Source organism: Tachysurus fulvidraco, chromosome 9 (genome assembly GCF_022655615.1).
Source record: "Tachysurus fulvidraco isolate hzauxx_2018 chromosome 9, HZAU_PFXX_2.0, whole genome shotgun sequence".
NCBI classification, from domain to species: Eukaryota; Metazoa; Chordata; class Actinopteri; order Siluriformes; family Bagridae; genus Tachysurus; species Tachysurus fulvidraco.
This window is the reverse complement of record NC_062526.1, coordinates 1,169,414-1,189,413: the sequence shown is the minus strand read 5'-3', so window position 1 is coordinate 1,189,413 and position 20,000 is coordinate 1,169,414. Positions and strand designations below refer to the sequence as shown.

The 20,000-nt window shown below is 47.0% G+C and overlaps 3 protein-coding genes across 9 annotated transcripts in view; 1 reads left to right on the top strand and 2 right to left on the bottom strand.

Annotated features, from left to right (window-relative positions):
* Positions 1-3,479, bottom strand: part of tia1l (cytotoxic granule-associated RNA binding protein 1, like) — a 7,998-nt gene extending 4,519 nt beyond the window's left edge. For 5 of the 6 annotated variants that reach the window (XM_027169081.2, XM_027169075.2, XM_027169088.2 and 2 more), the window contains exons 1-3: positions 3,301-3,479; positions 1,224-1,320; positions 933-1,031 (exon numbers count right to left, since the gene is read on the bottom strand). In XM_027169081.2, coding sequence (XP_027024882.1) covers positions 933-1,031; positions 1,224-1,320; positions 3,301-3,332 — 228 coding nt within the window. In that variant the 5' untranslated portion in view covers positions 3,333-3,479. The remainder of the gene's footprint in view (positions 1-932; positions 1,032-1,223; positions 1,321-3,300) is intronic. The other variant, XM_027169066.2, reaches the window with a different exon arrangement.
* A 2,276-nt stretch (positions 3,480-5,755) lies between these two features.
* Positions 5,756-16,033, top strand: dgcr8 (DGCR8 microprocessor complex subunit). 2 transcript variants are annotated; one of them, XM_027169022.2, is made up of 14 exons: positions 5,756-5,893; positions 7,123-8,081; positions 8,259-8,421; positions 8,568-8,710; positions 8,850-9,156; positions 9,379-9,576; positions 10,326-10,427; positions 11,674-11,772; positions 12,917-12,999; positions 13,115-13,215; positions 13,313-13,419; positions 14,046-14,173; positions 14,316-14,429; positions 15,567-16,033. In XM_027169022.2, the coding sequence occupies exons 2-14, from the start codon at positions 7,425-7,427 to the stop codon at positions 15,648-15,650; spliced, it is 2,286 nt and encodes a 761-aa protein (XP_027024823.1). In that variant the 5' UTR covers positions 5,756-5,893; positions 7,123-7,424; the 3' UTR covers positions 15,651-16,033. The 2 variants fall into 2 exon arrangements, with proteins under 2 accessions (XP_027024823.1, XP_027024833.1); XM_027169032.2 differs by lacking the exon at positions 11,674-11,772.
* A 2,262-nt stretch (positions 16,034-18,295) lies between these two features.
* trmt2a (tRNA methyltransferase 2 homolog A) overlaps positions 18,296-20,000 on the bottom strand; it is a 13,479-nt gene continuing 11,774 nt past the window's right edge. The window contains exons 10-13 of the mRNA XM_027169045.2: positions 19,929-20,000; positions 19,703-19,819; positions 19,251-19,347; positions 18,296-18,788 (exon numbers count right to left, since the gene is read on the bottom strand). The exon at positions 19,929-20,000 is cut by the window's right edge and continues 4 nt beyond it. Of these exons, the coding sequence (XP_027024846.1) occupies positions 18,656-18,788; positions 19,251-19,347; positions 19,703-19,819; positions 19,929-20,000 (419 nt within the window). The 3' untranslated portion in view covers positions 18,296-18,655. The remainder of the gene's footprint in view (positions 18,789-19,250; positions 19,348-19,702; positions 19,820-19,928) is intronic.

The window sequence follows — 20,000 nt, the reverse complement described above, 5'->3', positions numbered from 1 at the left end:
CAAAATATTACAATTGCTGTCATAAGACACATGTAGGTGATGTTGTAGGCCAAAGATGTTTATTGCAACCAGATTCGGGGCTGTCAGGCCTAGTCAGTCTGAGCACATTTGTAATAACAACTTATGTAGAAGGGAAAAGACCATTGTTCCCAGACCTTAGCTCATAAATTGTTATGGAAAATGAAGAAGACCATGGTTCTCAGACCTTGGTCCATAGCAATAACATGTTATGTAGAATGAAAAAAAAAACAGTGGTCCACAGACCTAGGCCCTGAAAAATAAGGGGAGGAAAATCCATAAATGGGCATATGGGTGAAAGGTGATGGGAAATAAGGGGAAATTGGGTCAGTGTATTTAGAAAACATAGGAGGTAATACTGGTAAATAAGGTGATATGGCACCTGGGCTCCTAGGAGCACCAGGGTATATATTGAGAAGATATCTGAGGTTTTTTTGGTTCTTTGGGGGCGAAGGGGTGGGTGCACGTGCCCGTGGGTCAAGGTGGGTGTTGTTATTTTTGCAAGGACATCGCGAGAGTTCTTGTTTTTCTTGATTGATTTTGCATGACATGCTCTTTTTTTTTGGGGGGGGGGGGGTTTCATTTGTTACTTTTAATTTGGCACTTTGTTACTTTTAATTTGGCACTTTGTTACTTTTAAATTTGGCAATTTCTCTTATAATTTGTTGGCTGATTGACCACAATAAAGAAGTCATTTTCATCCAGGTCTGAGGAGTTTTCTCAGTATTTTTGTAGTAATTATAGAGTTAACAGTTAAGTAAGTGTGGAGATCACCCTGCGATGTGTCGACTTGGAGACCGGCTCGGAGTTCCAACACCTTACTGACCTGATGTGCCCAGGAGAAGGGGGGAAAGAGAGGAAAGAAAAAGAAGAACGATCAATCCGACGTGAATCTGAACCGTCTCTCGTATTACCTTTCCTAATATTTTCCGTCCGTTCATGGCAGCCAGGGCAGCGGCAGCATGCATATGCTCGAAGAACTCCACAAAGCAGTACGGATCGTTTCCTGCCGTCTGGAAGAAGAGGAGGGAAAAAAAAAGAGAGAGAGAGAGAAATAAAAACTGATGCTGGGCCAGAAATCCTCCAACAACATCTGCTAAAGTGATCATGAGCTCTGCTGGAATTACAACTTTCACTCGAAAGAACGCCGTGTTTGCTTGTGCGTATCGTAGCTAACTCTCTCTAGCACCGATGCTTCTACTCACATCGATGATCATTTTGCAGCTCTTGCAGGGTCCAATCTGAGTGAACACCTGCATGATCAGAGCCTCCGTCACATCCCGGGAGAGGTTTCCGACGTACCTACGGTTGAAATAAGAATGAGAGAGATTACAGTGAGAAAAGTTCATGTTGTGCTTGACGTGTCTTGAACATGACGTGTCCTTATAAACAAGGTGTTTTGAAACAGTGAGCTAGAGATCTGATACAGTTTGCTCAAATCACACTACAGTGTTCCCCTGACAACGAGCCCCGTGTTACACGTCGGTGAGTTTGTCATTCTGTTCTCTTTATTACTCCTCGTGCGTCGTATCTGACTGTACGCTCACTTCTGACCTGCAGCAGTGATACACATCTGTTCAGATCAGGTTCAGCAAGTTTCCTCCACCATCTCAGTTTATACAGGACAGGAAGGGAGATGGAGGGCAGTGGGGTAGGGGACAGGGAACATTGGGGTAGGGGCAGTAGGCAGTGGGGACAGTGGGGTATTGGGCAGTAGGCAGTGGGGACACTGGGGTGGGGTAGGGGCAGTGGGGTGGGGACAGACGGGTTGGGGGGCATTAAGCAATGGGGAATTGGGCAGTAGGCAGTGGGGACATTGGGGTGGGGTAGGGGACAGTGGTGACATTGGGGTAGGGGCAGTGGGGCAGGGGCAGCAGGCAGTGGGGACAGTGCAGTAGGGGCAGCAGGCAGTGGGGACAGTGGGGTTGGGGGGCAGCAGGCAGTGGGGACAGGTGGGTATTTGGCAGTAGGCACATTGGGGTGGGGTAGGGGGCAGTGGACATTGGGGTGGGGTAGGGGGCAGTGGACATTGGGGTGGGGACAGTGGGGTAGGGGGCAGCAGGCAGTGGGGACAATGGGGTAGGGGGCAGTGGACATTGGGGTAGGGGCAGTAGGGACAGTGGACAAGGGGGCAGTGGGGTCCCACACACACACACACACCAAATTTACAAATATTCAGCCTACACCTTGTTTTTAAAATGAAGGTGTAGGATGAAGTAGAATTGATTTCTGTAAACAAAAGAAAGTGCGTGTTGTTCAGCAGCTGGACTGTTTCTAACTCAGTGTCTGTGATGTGTGTGTGATGTGTGTGTGATGTGTGTGTGATGTGTGTGTGATGTGTGTGTGATGTGTGTGTGATGTGTGTGTGATGTGTGTGTGTTGTGTGTGTGTTTCTTCGGTCGAGTCAACATTACACTACGTCCTTTTTTTCGACGTGTACCGTCCTGTTTGTGCTCAGATCTGACAAAACGCCGTCTCCGACACCTCCTTCTAATTGTAGATTTTATTCCAACACCGAAGACAAAGCAGTCCGAGGGACCAGTGTGCAGCACACGGTGTGTGTTTAAGGCTGAGACGGTTCGGTCCTCGGGCTCCAGGCCACCACACAGCCCTCACTGCTGCCACGTTTTCACCCGCTCACAGGCAGCTAGTCACCGCCATCTCCACACGCTCCACCCCGACCACATCCTACCCCATCTACACCTTTACCCCTTTATATAACCCCAAGAATCTTTATATCCGCTCTTCTGTAAAGTAACATCTAAAAAACAGCGCTAATGAGACACAAACCGGATCTAGCCGGTTAGCTAACGGCATAAAAGCTAACGCTTAGCCGGCGAGACTTGTGTTAAAGTGAATCTCGAACAAAACTAACACGAAGTTCACGTTAACACGTTATACTCGATGTAATCGACCGGTAACACGTGTGAACCGAGACAAAAAAAAAACACCTCACTAGATGCTACGTTACATCGCTTGGCTTCACAATGTTGACTGCTAACTTGCTAGCTAATTAGCTTGCTAGCTAGCTCGGTAGCTAAAAGCTAATTTTACACACGAAACGGGGACCTTAAGATACACGGTCCCGGTTTTACGGTCGAATCGTTGAGCGCTTTGTTCATCAGAGATCCTCGTTTTAACGCCTCGGCTTGCTAATAAATCTACAGCACGCTGGCTAATGCTAATGCTAACGATTCTCCGCTACAGCGTGACCGCTTAGCATGCTAGTCAGCTAGCAAGGAAGCTAGTTCACTTTTATGCTAATGAGCTCAATATACTTACAACGTCTTGGGCTGGTCATCATCCGCCATCATGGTGTCGAAAAGGTTCCAAACCTGCAGCTAAAAAGTTCTAGCGGTTTATTTTGAGGCCCGCGGCGGAGTTCAGTCACTTAAATCTACAAACTTTTGCTTTCCGTTAACGACAATTTACTGGAATAACTTCCTCTAACGTTACTCCAGGAACATCGTCATGACGTTGCAGTATTCGTTCTCGCGAGATTACGGAGATTACGCGAATCTCGCTCAGTCGCCAACTAGCGGGCTGGAAGGCGACGTGAAGTGAAACACGACTGAGGTCTAAAGAATTCTACGCTGATCTCAGAGGCGATCGATAGATTGTGTGGTTTCGCTTCTTTCTGTTCGGAATCGAACACTTATACACGTGTAGACACAATAACTAACCCACACGCGAGGTAATTAAGGGAATTACGTTACAAGCGAAAGTATGTGCACCCCTGACTATCACACGGGCTTCTTCCCCAAACTGTTACCGCTCAAAGGTATAGAATGTATTTGTAGACTTGTAGCATTACAGTTTCTCTTTACTGAAATTAAGAGGTCCAAATGTCCTGTGTAAAAGACCTGGCCTCAATGTCAATGAACACCGTTGGCATCCCAGACTTCCTCACTCACCCCAGACTTCCTCACTATTCTCAGACCTCCTCACTCACCCCAGACTTCCTTACTATTCTCAGACCTCCTCACTCGCTCTAGACTTCCTCACTAGTTTCAGACTTCCTCACTAGTCTCAGACTTCATCACTAGTCTCAGACTTCCTCACTAGTTTCAGACTTCCTCACTAGTTTCAGACTTCCTCACTCATCCCAGACTTCATCACTAGTCTCAGACTTCCTCACTAGTCTCAGACTTCCTCACTCGCCACAGACTTCCTCACTAGTCTCAGACTTCCTCACTCATCCCAGACGTCCTCACCCAGACTTTCTCACTCACCCCAGACTTCCTCACTAGTCTCAGACTTCCTCACTCACCCCAGACTTCCTCACTAGTCTCAGACCTCCTCACTCATCCCAGACTTCCTCACTCACCCCAGACTTCTTCACTAGTCTCAGACCTCCTCACTCGCTCTAGACATCCTCACTAGTCTCAGACTTCCTTACTAGTCTCAGACTTCCTCACTCATCTCAGACTTCCTCACTCACCCCAGACTTCCTCACTTGCCCTAGACGTCCTCACTAGTCTCAGACTTCCTCACTAGTCTCAGACTTCCTCACTCATCCCAGACTTCATCACTAGTCTCAGACTTCCTCACTAGTCTCAGACTTCCTCACTCGCCCCAGACTTCATCACTAGTCTCAGACTTCCTCACTCACCACAGACTTCCTCACTAGTCTCAGGCTTCCTCATTCATCCCAGACGTCCTCACCCAGACTTTCTCACTCACCCTAGACGTCCTCACTAGTCTCAGACTTCCTCACTCATCCCAGACATCCTCACTAGTCTCAGACTTCCTTACTAGTCTCAGACTTCCTCACTCATCTCAGACTTCCTCACTCACCCCAGACTTCCTCACTCACCCTAGACGTCCTCACTAGTCTCAGACTTCCTCACTAGTCTCAGACATCCTCACTCATCCCAGACTTTCTCACTCACCCCAGACTTCCTCACTAGTCTCAGACCTCCTCACTCGCCCTAGACATCCTCACTATTCTCAGACTTCCTCACTCATCCCAGACTTTCTCACCCACCCCAGACTTCCTCACTAGTCTCAGACCTCCTCACTCGCCCTAGACATCCTCACTAGTCTCAGACTTCCTCACTAGTCTCAGACTTCCTCACTCACCCCAGACTTCCTCACTAGTCTCAGACTTCCTCACTCCCCCCAGACTTCATCACTAGTCTCAGAAATCCTCACTCACCCAAGACTTCATCACTAGTCTCAGACTTCCTCACTCACCCCAGACGTCCTCACCCAGACTTTCTCACTCACCCCAGACTTCTTCACTCATCTCAGACTTCCTCACTCACCCCAGACTTCCTCACTAGTCTCAGACTTCCTCACTCGCCCCACACGTCCTCACTAGTCTGACCTCCACACTTGCCCCAGATGTTCTCACTAGTCCCACACTTCCTCAATAGTCTCAGACTTCCTCACTCACCCCAGACATTGTTCAAAGAAAGAAATAAACTCAGCCACTGGCTAACAAGCTAATGACTAAAGATGAGTTTTTTATATATATAAAAAATAAAATTGATCGTCAAATAAAATTAATCAACAATTTATAAATGTTACACACACTTTCTGTCTGTGTGTGTGTGTGTGTGTGTGTGTGTGTGTGTGTGTGTGTGTGTAACATTTATAAATTGTCGATTAATTTTAATTTGGGGGGACTACAACAAATCACCGTAGAACAGACAGCCAATCACCATAGAACAGCGAAAAGACTCAACCAATCGCACTTAAACAAGTCGTCCAATCCACGACGCAGAGACCCCGGCAAAGGGGCGGGCACAAAGGCGTGAGAGCGGCAGCAGGTTAGAACATGGCGGACAGAGGAGGGGGCGGGCGGCTGACTGGTGTAAAACGGAACAAATAGCGCTATTCAGTCCGTTTTAAATAACATTTATTTAGACAGGTTTGTAAATTTATACCGAGTTTGTTTAATACGTGTTGCTGAGAAACATTTTGTCTGATCTGTGTTTATTTCGGTTTGAAATTCGAGTCGTGCGTTTTGCCTGTTGACCAGCGGGCGGCTGTGTCCCAAATGGGTAGCTGTTGTTTACAGAGCGCACTTTATAGGCGGTGACACCGTTATATGTGACGTGTATGTAGTGTACTTGTGTAGGGGAAGGGCGCGGTTTGGGATTCGGCCCGAGATCAGGTTAGGGTCCTGCTAGTCTCCCGATAGTCTCCCGATAGTCTCCTGCTAGTCTCCTGCTAGTCTCCCGATAGTCTCCTGCTAGTCTCCCGATAGTCTCCTGCTAGTCTCCTGCTAGTCTCCCGATAGTCTCCTGCTAGTCTCCCGATAGTCTCCCCTTAGTCTTCCGTTAGTCTCCCCTTAGTCTTCCGTTAGTCTCATCTTAGTCTCCTGCTAGTCTCCAGATAGTCTCCTGCTAGTCTCCCGATAGTCTCCTGCTAGTCTCCCGATAGTCTCCCCTTAGTCTTCCGTTAGTCTCCCCTTAGTCTTCCGTTAGTCTCATCTTAGACTCCTGCTAGTCTCCCGATAGTCTCATCATAGTCTCCCGATAGTCTCCTGCTAGTCTCCCCTTAGTCTCATCTTAGTCTCCTGCTAGTCTCCCGATAGTCTCCTGCTAGTCTCCCCTTAGTCTTCCGTTAGTCTCATCTTAGACTCCTGCTAGTCTCCCGATAGTCTCATCATAGTCTCCTGCTAGTCTCCCGATAGTCTCCCGATAGTCTCCTGCTAGTCTCCTGCTAGTGTCCCGATAGTCTCCCGATAGTCTCCTGCTAGTCTCCTGCTAGTGTCCCGATAGTCTCCCGATAGTCTCCTGCTAGTCTCCCGATAGTCTCCTGCTAGTCTCCCGATAGTCTCCTGCTAGTCTCCCGATAGTCTCCTGCTAGGCTCCTGCACGAGACACTAATTGAATGAACATAGTGTTTTTGCTCGGTCAGATTTAATATAGCAGCGAATAAACGTTTTATTGATGTAAAAGGTGTATTTATAGTAATTTGTAGTCATTGAAATATTTTCCAGGAAGACGAATGATGTATAAGGAATAAAAATATAAATGTAAAAGTATCATTTTTATTTTTTTAAGTGTTCTTTGGCGATCTATATCTTAAAAAGAAGTTTTACCGGACGTCTCTGTAACACGATGATTCTTCTGTCTTTATTTCTCTCCTCAGTGACCGTTGTTCTGGAGGATGGACCGTGTTTAGATGTGGGCAAAGGTTTAAGCTGAATGCATTGTGATTTCCAATAATTGAGACAGTGATTTGTAAAAAGCTGTCTACATTAATGAAAAGAACAATGTAGTCGGCTTAGCGTGCTCAAGAGACCGGGTGTTTACGACCTTCTGGGGTGTTTAGCTGTATATTTGGGCTTTGATTAGATTCCAGCACTTAACTAGTCGTAGTTCTTCTAAGTAGGGTCAGTTGTATGTATTAATATTTATATATATATATATATATGATCTATTGTTAATTGGATGATGGATGTTGGTGAGTTTGTGCCTCCTCTCCCTCTGGAGCCTCCTGATGATGAATTGTCAGGAAGCAGTAAATGTAAAGCTCCTCCACCACCTCCCCTGCAAACGTCCAGTGACGCCGAGGAAATGGACGTTAGCTCCGGCGGTGATGGACCCTCGCTCGCGCCGGCCGAGGATGCCGACGTTCTGCTCCTCGCCAAGGGCTCGGCGTCTTTTAGCGGTCGTGCGTTACACGGTGACTCGTGCCCAGGCACCGGGCGTCACGCTCCACCCGTCACCTCCTTTCTCCCCGACCTTAAGCTTCTCCGAGACGTTAAGATCAGCGTCAGCTTCGGAGGAGACGGCGGCTGCAGCAGCAACAGCAGCAAGGGCAAAGACAGAAAAGTGTTATACACAGGGCAGGGTCAGATAGACGAGCAGCAGCTAGAGAACGGGAAGGCACAGGGTGGGGCAGCAGAGGGAACGGGGCAGGGAGACTCGAGCGTAGAACCCGAGGTTGAGCAGGAGAACAAGGTGGAGTTTGCGGTGCTGGACGAGCTGGAGGATTACAGCGAGAACTTCCTTGAGGCTGAGGACGGAGAGGAGAGCGAGTACATGTCCGAGATGATCGTCCAGCAGCAGCAGGCCAACGATGAGGACCACAGTTACTCCTACGAGGTACACGAGACCGGACGAGCTTTTTTCTGTTCTGGGAAATAAAGTCGCTATAGATCACATCTTCTTTCTCTTCTTTGTACTACAGTGAAAGTTTTCATGTGGGTTTTTATTTATTTATTTATTTATCTATCTATCTATCTATTTTTGCGCTCGTCTGTAACCGCTTGTCTCTTCCAGGACGACTTTGACAACGATGTAGACGCGCTGTTAGAAGAAGGCATGCCGGTGCCCAAGAAGATGCGTCTGGCCGAGGATAAATACGCAGCCGACAGCGATCACCAGTCCGACACGGAGCAGGGTGTCCAGCCTATGATTACTAAAATTAAGACTGTTCTTAAGAGTAAGTCTGTCTTCGTTGCTTTTAAACGACCCAGATTGACTAATAAAATCACATTTAACGGTTAATCCGAGCGTTCTCTTTTATCGTTACTGCACCGCGTGCTGCAAAAGTGTTAAAGATGGAGAGTTTTTGGGCTCTCTGTGCAGGTCGAGGTCGTCCGCCTACAGAGCCTCTTCCTGACGGATGGATCATGACATTCCATAACTCCGGCATTCCAGTCTACCTCCACCGGGAGACCAGAGTCGTTACCTGGTCCAGACCTTACTTCCTCGGCACTGGGAGTATCAGGGTAAACACTGGGTCTGGGTCATGACCGTACTACAGTTTATTTGTTTGAACCCAAACGATTTTACGCCACGTACAGAGAACCGTAGGGTGTCAAAACTTTTGGTAAACCTTTCTTTTTGTGAACCGCATCTGTGTTTCAGAAACACGACCCTCCTACCAGTAGCATCCCTTGTTTGCACTATAAACGAATGAAGGAACACGAAGAACGGGAGCAGAACGGAGAAGTGACGCCCAACGTGTCTCCGGTCAAGGACGGGGACGAGCGAGAACCCCAGGAGAGGACCGAAGAACCCGACTCCACGGCTCCGGAGGGAGCGTGTGACGAGTTGAACCCGGACACCTCGGACAACCGGCCCGAGGGGAAAGACAGCCACGGGGGAGAGACGGCACAGGGAGCGCTGGGGCAGGTCAAGGCCAAGGTGGAGGTGTGCAAAGACGAGTCCGTCGGTAAGAGCGGCGTCCGTTTTTACAGAACCGTGGCGCGAGCTTTCGCTTTTCTCTTCTTGCTATATTTTGACTAAAGAAACGTAAATGATCTGTTTCATTAACTTAGTATTTAATTACGCGCCAGAACTCACAGCATGTGAACCAAAAGCTTCGATTCAGATTCGAATCGGTTTAGGACCGTCGACTCCCAAACCTCGAACCCTCCCTCCTTCCCTCCTCCAGACATCGAGGAGTTCCGCAGCTACCTAGAGAAGTGCTTCGACTTCGAGCAAGTGACCGTGAAGAAGTTTCGCACGTGGGCGGAGCGACGGCAATTCAACAGGGACATGAAGAGGAAGCAGGCGGAGTCCGAGAGGCCCATCCTCCCGGCCAATCAGAAGCTCATCACGCTGTCGGTGCAGGACGCCCCCACTAAGAAAGGTACGGGTCGGTTCGACACTAATTTAGAATAGAGATTGTAAAGATTGTTTTACTGTCCGATGCACATGCACAAAAATCTGTTAGTCGCATAAGTATTCACCCCCTCGGGGATCGGTGTTCCGTGGACACGTTCAGCCGCGGCTCTTTTTATATTCGGATCTTGGTTGGTTTAAAGTGACAGACTTGCATTTTGTACAGTCTCAGCTGTAAAGCACGTCACAACGCTGCCAACACCAGGCTTCACGGTGGGAACTAGGGCTGGGCGATACGGCTGAAAACCGTATCGCGATATCGGTGTTACATATCGGTCGATATCTAATTATTGATATTTATGATCCATTTAAAATAAGGACCAGGAGAAAAATATATTACATTTAAACGTTTTTACGATATGGTGCAACCAAACACGATACTGTTACATGATTGGCTGTTAGCGTGTCACTCCCTACGTTGCTAGGTTACCAGAGAGCGAGCGCCTTTTGTTAATGCAACCAAGCTTGCTTCGCGACCTCTGTTTTCTTCCGACGAAGAGTAAAAATTTTCGGACGTTTTATCGAACACATTTTTTATCGATCACGTGTTTATCGCGATACGTATCGTGATCGTTTTATCGCCCAGCCCTGATGTGAACGTGCCGATGAAGTGGTGTTCTCTCAAACAGGCTGCTTTGTACTGAGGCTGCATGGGATGGGGGTGTGAATACTTACGCAAGATGCCGTATGAGATTTCTCTCTCCGTGTCTGTTTTAGAGTTTGTCATCAACCCGAACGGGAAGTCAGAGGTTTGCATCCTACACGAATATATGCAACGTGTGCTGAAGGTCCGACCTGTTTACAACTTTTTTGAATGTGGTAAGTGTGTGTGGTAAGTGTGTGTGGTAAGTGTGTGTGGTAAGTGTGTGTGGTAAGTGTGTGTGGTAAGTGTGTGTGGTAAGTGTGTGTGGTAAGTGTGTGTGGTAAGTGTGTGTGGTAAGTGTGTGTGGTGAGTGTGTGTGGTGAGTGTGAGTGAGAGTGAGAGTGAGAGTGAGTGAGTGAGTGTGTGAGTGAGTGTGTGAGTGAGTGTGTGAGTGAGTGTGTGAGTGAGTGTGTGAGTGTGTGTGTGAGTGAGTGTGTGAGTGAGTGTGTGAGTGAGTGTGTGAGTGAGTGTGTGAGTGAGTGTGTGAGTGAGTGTGAGTGAGTGTGTGTGTGCGTGTGCGAGTGCGTGTGTGAGTGCGTGTGTGAGTGCGAGTGCGAGTGCGTGTGCGTGTGCGAGTGTGTGCGTGTGTGAGTGCGTGTGTGCGTGCGTGTGTGTGTGCGTGTGTGAGTGCGTGTGTGTGTGAGTGCGTGTGTGTGTGAGTGCGTGTGTGTGTGAGTGCGTGTGTGTGTGAGTGCGTGAGTGTGTGAGTGCGTGTGTGTGTGAGTGCGTGAGTGTGTGTGTGTGTGAATGTGAGTGAGTGCGTGTGTGAGTGCGTGTGTGAGTGCGTGTGTGAGTGCGTGTGTGAGTGCGTGTGAGTGCGAGTGAGTGAGTGAGTGAGTGAGTGGGTGCGTGAGTGTGCGTGAGTGTGTGTGTGTGTGTGAGTGTGCGTGAGTGTGTGTGTGAGTGAGTGGGTGCGTGTCTGAGTGTGTCTGAGTGTGAGTGTGTGTGAGTGTGTGAGTGCGTGTGTGAGTGAGTGTGTGTGTGAGTGTGTGCGTGAGTGTGTGAGTGAGTGTGTGCGTGAGTGTGTGAGTGAGTGTGTGAGTGAGTGTGTGAGTGAGTGTGTGAGTGAGTGTGTGAGTGAGAGTGTGATAGGAGTGTGTGAGCGAGTGTGTGAGTGTGTGTGTGAGTGTGTGAGTGAGTGTGTGAGTGAGTGTGTGTGTGAGTGTGTGAGTGAGTGTGTGAGTGAGTGTGTGAGTGAGTGTGTGAGTGAGTGTGTGAGTGAGTGTGTGAGTGAGTGTGTGAGTGAGTGTGTGAGTGAGTGTGTGAGTGAGTGTGAGTGTGTGAGTGAGTGTGAGTGTGAGTGTGTGTGTGAGTGAGTGTGTGAGTGAGTATGTGAGTGAGTGTGAGAGTGTGAGTGAGTTTTTTTTTTTTTGCACACTTTGTACAATGTGTTAAAGATCCTGTTTGGTTATTTTCTCCCAGAAAACCCAAGTGAACCCTTCGGAGCTTCAGTTATAATAGACGGCGTCACGTACGGCACCGGGACGGCGAGTAGCAAAAAACTCGCCAAGAATAAAGCTGGTATTTACATTTACGTCTATTTTCACGCTTGTTGTTAAATTCGGTTCGATCCAGTTTCTGATCTTCGTCCGTTTGTCTTTTATCACCCCGTAACGGCGGCGGCGGCTTTAACGAGCTGGTTTTAATACTACGTTAATGTTGCTATAGCAACAGCTCAGTCACAGAGACGTGTACAAGCAGATGTACCACGTAAAGAAATGTGTTTTTTTTTTGTTTTTTTTTGTTTTTTTTTTTAAGTATGTAATTGTGGAGTTTTCTGTTTAACATGAAAGGGAGGAGTCTCCAGTGTCGGGTCGAGGTCGAGCTTTAACTAAATTGTGCCACAGCATTAAATATAACTGGAACTATGATGTGAAAATTAATCTTGTGCAAATTCTCATATATATTTATATATAAGTGCCTTTTTACACCTGGTCACGTGTGTTGTCTCTGATCCGATGTCTGTCTGATCTGTTAAAACTGTCCCATTTACATCAGGCCACATAAACGCGTCTCGGCGAATCGGATATCGATCCCATCTTTCTGCTCCCGCCCACAATGCTAATATATTTGACCTCATTTCAGGGGTAATTGAAATTGAAACAGCGTTTACTGTTTGCTGCGTTTTCGCCGGCGGCGGCAGCGCGTTTTAAGCCCAGACGAGACGCCTGGGTGAAAGATCACCTGCGAGTGACGTAGCTCCGTTTGGGAGGAGTTTAGCGCTGACGTATGTGGCTCGAACAACCACATTCATTTACACCTGTCCAGTTTCATCTGAAACGCGTCCCAGACCACCTCCTGAAGGGGTTTGTACCATCGGGGTTATATCCGTCTCCAAAACGTTTCGGAGGGCATTTAGACCTGGTCTTTTTACCGTCGGGTAGATATCGGATCACAGAACACACAGGAAGTGACCAGGGGTAAAAAGCCCCTAAAACCCAAACATTGTGGTCTGATGATGACCAAACCAGCACGAGCATCTGATTATAACAGACGTCTGTTGTGTCGGTGTTTAAAATGAATACCGTAAATCTACAGCTGGAAACTTTTGGGACCAGACGGTCGGTTCCTACAAGAGAAAGTGGTGGTTTGTGGATGATGATGCAGATGTTCTGAGAGATCTTAAGTGTTCTCCTGCATGCTGAAATGTTTTGTTCTGGTGCAGCTCGAGCCACACTGGAGATCCTCATCCCCGACTTTGTGAAGCAGACGGCCGAGGAGAAGCCGGTGGAAGGGGACGAACTTGAGGTACGCCGACCTCTCTCTCTCTCACACACACACACACACACACACACACACACACGACCCCCCCCCCCCCCCCGTGTGCTCCGTGTTTAATCAGACGTCCGTGTTTCCTCCTCAGTATTTTAACCATATCAGTATCGAAGACTCGCGAGTGTATGAACTGACCAACAAAGCAGGCTTACTGTCACCTTACCAGATCCTTCACGAGTGCCTTAAGAGGTAGGACACTGCCATGTGCTGCAGGACACACACAAGGTGCTGCGTCGCGTCCCGAGCCGCTGGTTTACTGTCTGTTTTACTGTCTGTCTGTCTGCAGAAACCACGGGATGGGGGACACCAGCATCAAGTTTGAGGTGATTCCAGGGAAGAACCAGAAGAGTGAATATGTGATGACGTGTGGGAAACACAGCGTACGTGGGTGGTGTAAGTCACACACACACACACACACACACACACACATACTCATACTCTCTCACACACACACACACACACACACACATACTCATACTCTCTCTCACACACACACACACACACACACACACACACACACACACATACTCGTACTCACTCACACACACACACACACACATACTCGTACTCTCACACACACACACACACACACACACACTCATACTCATACTCACACACATACTCATACTCTCACACACAATCACACACACACAATCTCACACACACACATACTCATACTCACACACACACAATCACACACACACACACAATCACACACACACACAATCACACACACATACTCATACTCTCACACACACACACACACAGACAGATATACACACACGCACACAGATACACATACAGATACACACACACACACACACACACAGATACACACACACACACAGATACACACACACTCTCACACAGATACACACACACACACACACTTCTATAACACACGACACACAGCAGTTTACATGCTCCACCATTAAAACATTAACACATGTAAATGATAAACAGCAAGGCAGTTGTGTCTGATGTCCTACTGATATTCGGGTCTCACGCTGTGTGTTAAGGTAAGAACAAGAGAGTGGGGAAACAGCTGGCTTCTCAGAAGATCCTCCAGATGTTACACCCTCATGTGAAGAACTGGGGGTCTCTGCTGCGCATGTACGGCAGAGAGAACAACAAGATGGTCAAAAAGGTATAGGATAAGAATTCACAGCTGTAGACGTAAGTAGGTTGGTGTTGGCGGTGTTACTGATGTGTGTGTGTGTGTGTGTGTGTGTGTGTGTGTGTGTGTGTGTGTGTGTGTGTGTGTGTGTGTGTGTGTTTGATTTGTGTAGGAAAATTCAGACAAGAGTGTGATTGAGCTGCAGCAGTTTGCCAAAAAGAACAAGCCCAACCTCCATATTCTGAACAAACTCCAAGAGGAAATGAGGAAACTGGCTAAAGAGAGGGTACGATCAACCAGCACGCACAAAGTATTGGCACCCCTCCGTTCTTCCAACAAAAAAAAAGAGTCTATTACAGCGTGTGGTCAGTACTGTGACGACAACAACATAGTCTGGTGTGTGGAGTTGTTTAAACACTTACACACACGGTACTGGGATTAAACCAGTGCACACACACTGTACTGGGATTAAACCAGTGCTCTTCTCTGTACACACACACACTGTACTGGGATTAAACCAGTGCACACACACACACACTGTACTGGGATTAAACCAGTGCTCTTCTCTGTACACACACACTGTACTGGGATTAAACCAGTGCACACACACACACACTGTACTGGGATTAAACCAGTGCTCTTCTCTGTACACACACACACACTGTACTGGGATTAAACCAGTGCTCTTCTCTGTACACACACACACACTGTACTGGGATTAAACCAGTGCTCTTCTCTGTACACACACACACACACACACTGTACTGGGATTAAACCAGTGCTCTTCTCTGTACACACACACACACACACACACACACACACACACTGTACTGGGATTAAACCAGTGCTCTTCTCTGTACACACACACACACACACACACACACACACACACACACACACACACACTGTACTGGGATTAAACCAGTGCTCTTCTCTGTACACACACACACACACACACACACACACACACACACTGTACTGGGATTAAACCAGTGCTCTTCTCTGTACACACACACACACACACACACACACACGTACACACACACACACACACTGTACTGGGATTAAACCAGTGCTCTTCTCTGTACACACAGACACACACACACACGTACACACACACACACACTGTACTGGGATTAAACCAGTGCTCTTCTCTGTATACACTATTAGCTGGATGGAGCAGAAGGGTGCCAATACTTTAGTTTTTAAAAGAAGATGAATCTGTTGTATAGATCAGCGACTGACTCTACAAGTTAAAGTCAGGAGACGATGTAAAGAATGAATTTTTCACGCCTGTGTTGATGATTTTCCCACAACAGAACAACACGGTGTTTGTTGTTTACGCTCAGCGATTTACAGCCGAGTCGTAAACAGACGAACAGATTTAGAATCGATTCTCAACACACTTCGTTCTTGTTACCAGGAGGAGACGCGAAAGAAGCCCAAAATGACGGTGGTGGAGTCGGCGCAGCCCGGCAGCGAACCTCTGTGCACCGTCGACGTCTAACGTGACCTTCAGCGACCTGCCCCTCACGCTGACAGCACCGCAGGTCCCCTCATCGTCGTCACACCTAAAATAACTGATAAATTATGCAGTTAGCGCTACAAGGCAATACCGTCTCCGTTCGATCAGACACCAGGGTTCGGTCCTCCGATGCACTAGCGGGTGACGAGCTGGAACGCCATCACGCGCGTCCTGATGCATTCTCTCTACGAAACCCGCCGTCACTCGCCACCAACGAAACAAAGCTCGTTCTTCTCACCCGGTGTCCGAATGCTCGCGTTTGTGCATTTTAAATGTTGTGGCTTCCTTTTTTTTTATTATTATTATTATTTTTTTTTTTTTAAATATATTTAGACGATCGATTAAATAAAGGTTTTCCTGCTGGACGTTTCTGTACATGTTCACTATTATGGATTTAGGTGACAACGTAGACTTCTGCTGTGAATTGATGTTAACACACTTATTTTTTTAATGAGTCGCGACGGACCGCGGTACGACGAGGCGTCGGCACGAAATCTCTTTGGGTCTCGACCCCATCCGGTTCTGTGTGTATCTAGAATTTGAGCGGCACAAATCCGATCTAGCCGAGAGAAGCGTCGAGGAGGGAAGGGACTCGGACCTGCCGACCTTCACGGTCACCGACGCTTCGTTACTCAAACATCAAACTTTCCCTTTCGATAAAATCTTTTATGGATCAGCTGTAAGAGGAAAAAATGAATTATCGAACAATAATTTTTACTAGTTTAGGAAGAAAGAAAGCACCAAAGTGTGAAGTGTGTTTGTGATCGACACGTCCACGCGGTAGACCCATGTCTTTTGATCGGCGATCGGCGTCGGTTCTTTTCCCATAAGAACCCGACTTGGAACGTCCCTCTGGCTTTTTACACCTGGTCACTTCCTGTGTTTTCTGTGATCCGATATCTACCCGGCGGTAAAAAGACCAGGTCTAAATGCCCTCCGAAACGTTTTGGAGACGGATATAAACCCGATGGTACAAACCCCTTCAGGAGGTGGTCTGGGACGCGTTTCAGATGAAACTGGACAGGTGTAAATGAATGTGGTTGTTCAAGCCACATACGTCAGCGCTAAACTCCTCCCAAACGGAACTACGTCACTCGCAGGTGATCTTTCACCCAGGCGTCTCGTCGGGGCTTAAAACGCGCTGCTGCCGCCAGCGAAAATGCAGCAAACAGTAAACGCTGTTTTTTGTAGCATAAACGTCGTAACCAGTTTTTACGTCTTCTTTTTGATCGCGTTCTGAAAACCGCGTACACCAAAGTGTGTTCTGTTACAATTACCCCGGAAATGAGGGCAAATATATTAGCATTGTGGGCGGGAGCAGAAAGATCGGATCGATATCCGATTCGCCGAGACGCGTTTATGTGGCCTGATGTAAATGGGACAGTTTTAACAGATCAGACAGCTATCGGGTCAGAGACAACACACGAAGTCACCGGGTGTAAAAAGGCACTTACACGCGTGTCTTTCCCTATAAAGCTCCGTACGCGATACGTTGCACTTCACCACCAGGAGTCACTGTTGTGTCGAAGCTGCAACACTTTTCTGATGCATCATTTAATTCAATTCAATTCAAGTTTATTTGTATAGCGGTGTTTACAGTGGGCTTCGTCTCAAAGCAGCTTTACAGAACATAAACATAGAGCAGAAGGTAAACATAAACATCGCGTGTAAACACATTTAAGAGGAACGTTTGGTTTCTTCATCGTGTTCCTCTCCGGGGTCGACAGGTCCGAGACCACGACGATGCCGAGGTCTTTAGTTTTCTTTGTAGGAAACGCAGGATAAAACATATCAGAGAGCAGGAAGGGAAAAAAAAAACAAAACACTGCTCCAACCAACAATCCTGCTTTCCTGTAAGCCTTCAGTAACCACAAGGGCTTGGAGCAGGAAGGAACCGGCAGAGACTCGGTGTAGAGACGTGATCGAGTCAGCGCTTACGTTCTGTGCCATTTCTCACGTAGGGGAAAAAAGTGAAGCTACCTACTCGTGTGTGTGTGTGTGTGTGTGTGGAAAATCCTGCTGTTTCCAGCATGACTTAGAGTTCAAACACGTGTGTGTGTGTGTGTGTGTGTGTGTGTTTAGTACTTTTTCAGCATGTATGCATTTTATGATTTCAGAGACTACTTTAAAAAGAGTTCTGATCAAAATAAAAGACGTAGAAACTGTACGAACCAAAGCTTAACGTTTTATGCAGTTTTTTGTACGTAGACGGCGTCAGGATCTGATTCAGTGGTGTTTTTTTTTTTTTTTTCTTTTGCATAAACATTAGGAAAAAAAACAAGGCAATAACTGCTGGAGCATCAGTGTGAAGTTTGGGGTTTCTGTTGCTTTTCCTGAATATTTAGTGTGTTTGTGAACACAAAGCCGCCGCCGCTTCGAGAATGTGCCGCTGCCTCATCATCATCATCATCATCACCACCACCACATCCACGCTTCACTGCCTGACCCAGTGTGTGTGTGTGTTTTTTTTACAGCTTCTGAAAACACATCCCATAGTTTGTTTGTTTTGTTCCTTTCGCTTTGGCACAATGCTGCCTAAAAAACTAAAGTTGGTTATGTGACGTGATCACGGCTGAAGTGCAGAGATTTCTTTATGCAAATGAATAAAGGTGTGATGACCACAAACAGACGCTTCTCTTTCTTTCTTTATTTGTCATTACAACTTTAATATACAAGATGATTAAAGCAGCAGTATGTAACTTGCTGTGACGATGAGAATGGAGACCATAAACAAACCGTATAACTCTTATACAGGTTTAAACAGAAGGGGGTGGAGCTAATTTCTGGGTCAGAAAAACACTGATTGTATTTTTGTACCTTTTGAAAAGGTTTTTTTCAGTTTTACAAGAACTTAAAAATCATCTCGAGTCCATTTGCATGTGAAAATAAAAGGTTATTAACAAATAACTCCTCAGGTGCAGCTAGAGAGAGAGAGAGACACACAGAGAGAGAGAGAGAGCGAGAGAGAGAGAGACATCGAGATGTAGTTAGATGTAGTCGACCCTCTGGAACAGCAGCACGGTCTCACAGTGTGCGGTCTGAGGGAACAGATCCACAGCCATCGCTCGCACCGGACGGAACGGTGCTCCATGCACTCGGTTAGACGGAGCTCTGCACAGACTGACGAGGAAACAGAGGAGACGTCAGTGCCGAAAAACTCCAGATAAAAACGTACACAAGTTCAAATTCCAGAAGCGAAATCGTTTATCGTTCAGTACGTCGGCAAAACGCCGTCAGCACGTTCACCGTACTGTCGCTCCTACGACACGGTCATTAGTTTTAGATTTACGACGTTTACGACAGTCATCGTCTTAAACGTACACATTCATTAATTATTATTAATCACACGGTTTTTTTTTACATCACACAGAACGACAGAGTCGAAACAAATGACCGCTTTAGTGACAGAAGGCGAAGGTGGCGACACGAAGAAGTGACGGAAAGATCACGACAGTTACGACACGCGACGTCCGCGTTCGTCGTCGTGACCCTGACGTTATCGTCGAGACGTTAAGTTTTAAAACGTTCGCCCGCTCATTTCACACCGACAGGAGACGTGGATGTGGCGAGAGGTTTACTGACTCGGTGAAGTTGTTCATGGCCCCTTTCGCGTTACAGGTGACGTAAATCAGCCGCTTCAGATGCTCCGCCTTCCTGATGGCCAGAATCAGCCTGGAATCTGGAGGGAAAACAGGAACAAAGACACGAACATAAGAGAATTAACGTAAACAGAGATGGCCGACGTTCCGCTCGAAGCAGAATCCGCTAATAACGTTTAAAGATTCTTCTAGACATTTTTCGATCCTGTTTGTCACGAACCGTAAAAGGGATTAAAAACTTGGTGTCTTTATTTCAAATGAAATTAAATAATTTAGTGAACAAACAAACAAAAAAAAAAACGAATGAGAAATAATGCAGTTTAAAAGGAATAAAGCACTCGGGGCAAATATTTTGCCAGGAATGAGCTGAATGTTGTTAACTGTAACTGTAACACTATGATGATGATGATGATGATGATGAAGAGTAGCTCTTACGCAGTCCTGCTCGAGGAGGATCTACAATCGCAGTAATATTAGGAGACACCACAGCGTTCAGTATGGTGGGGAAAATGTCCTCCGCTTTACCACAGTGATACTCCACGTTGGTTAAACCTGACACACACACACACACACACACACACACACACACACACACTTTTTAAATGAATTACACAGCACTAACTATCCATCATAAACATCAGCTCTATCGGTTAAAACTCACCGTTAGCTTCTGCGTTCACTTTTGCGTCGTTCACTGCCTCCTGACACAAATCGATTCCAATCACCTGCCTGA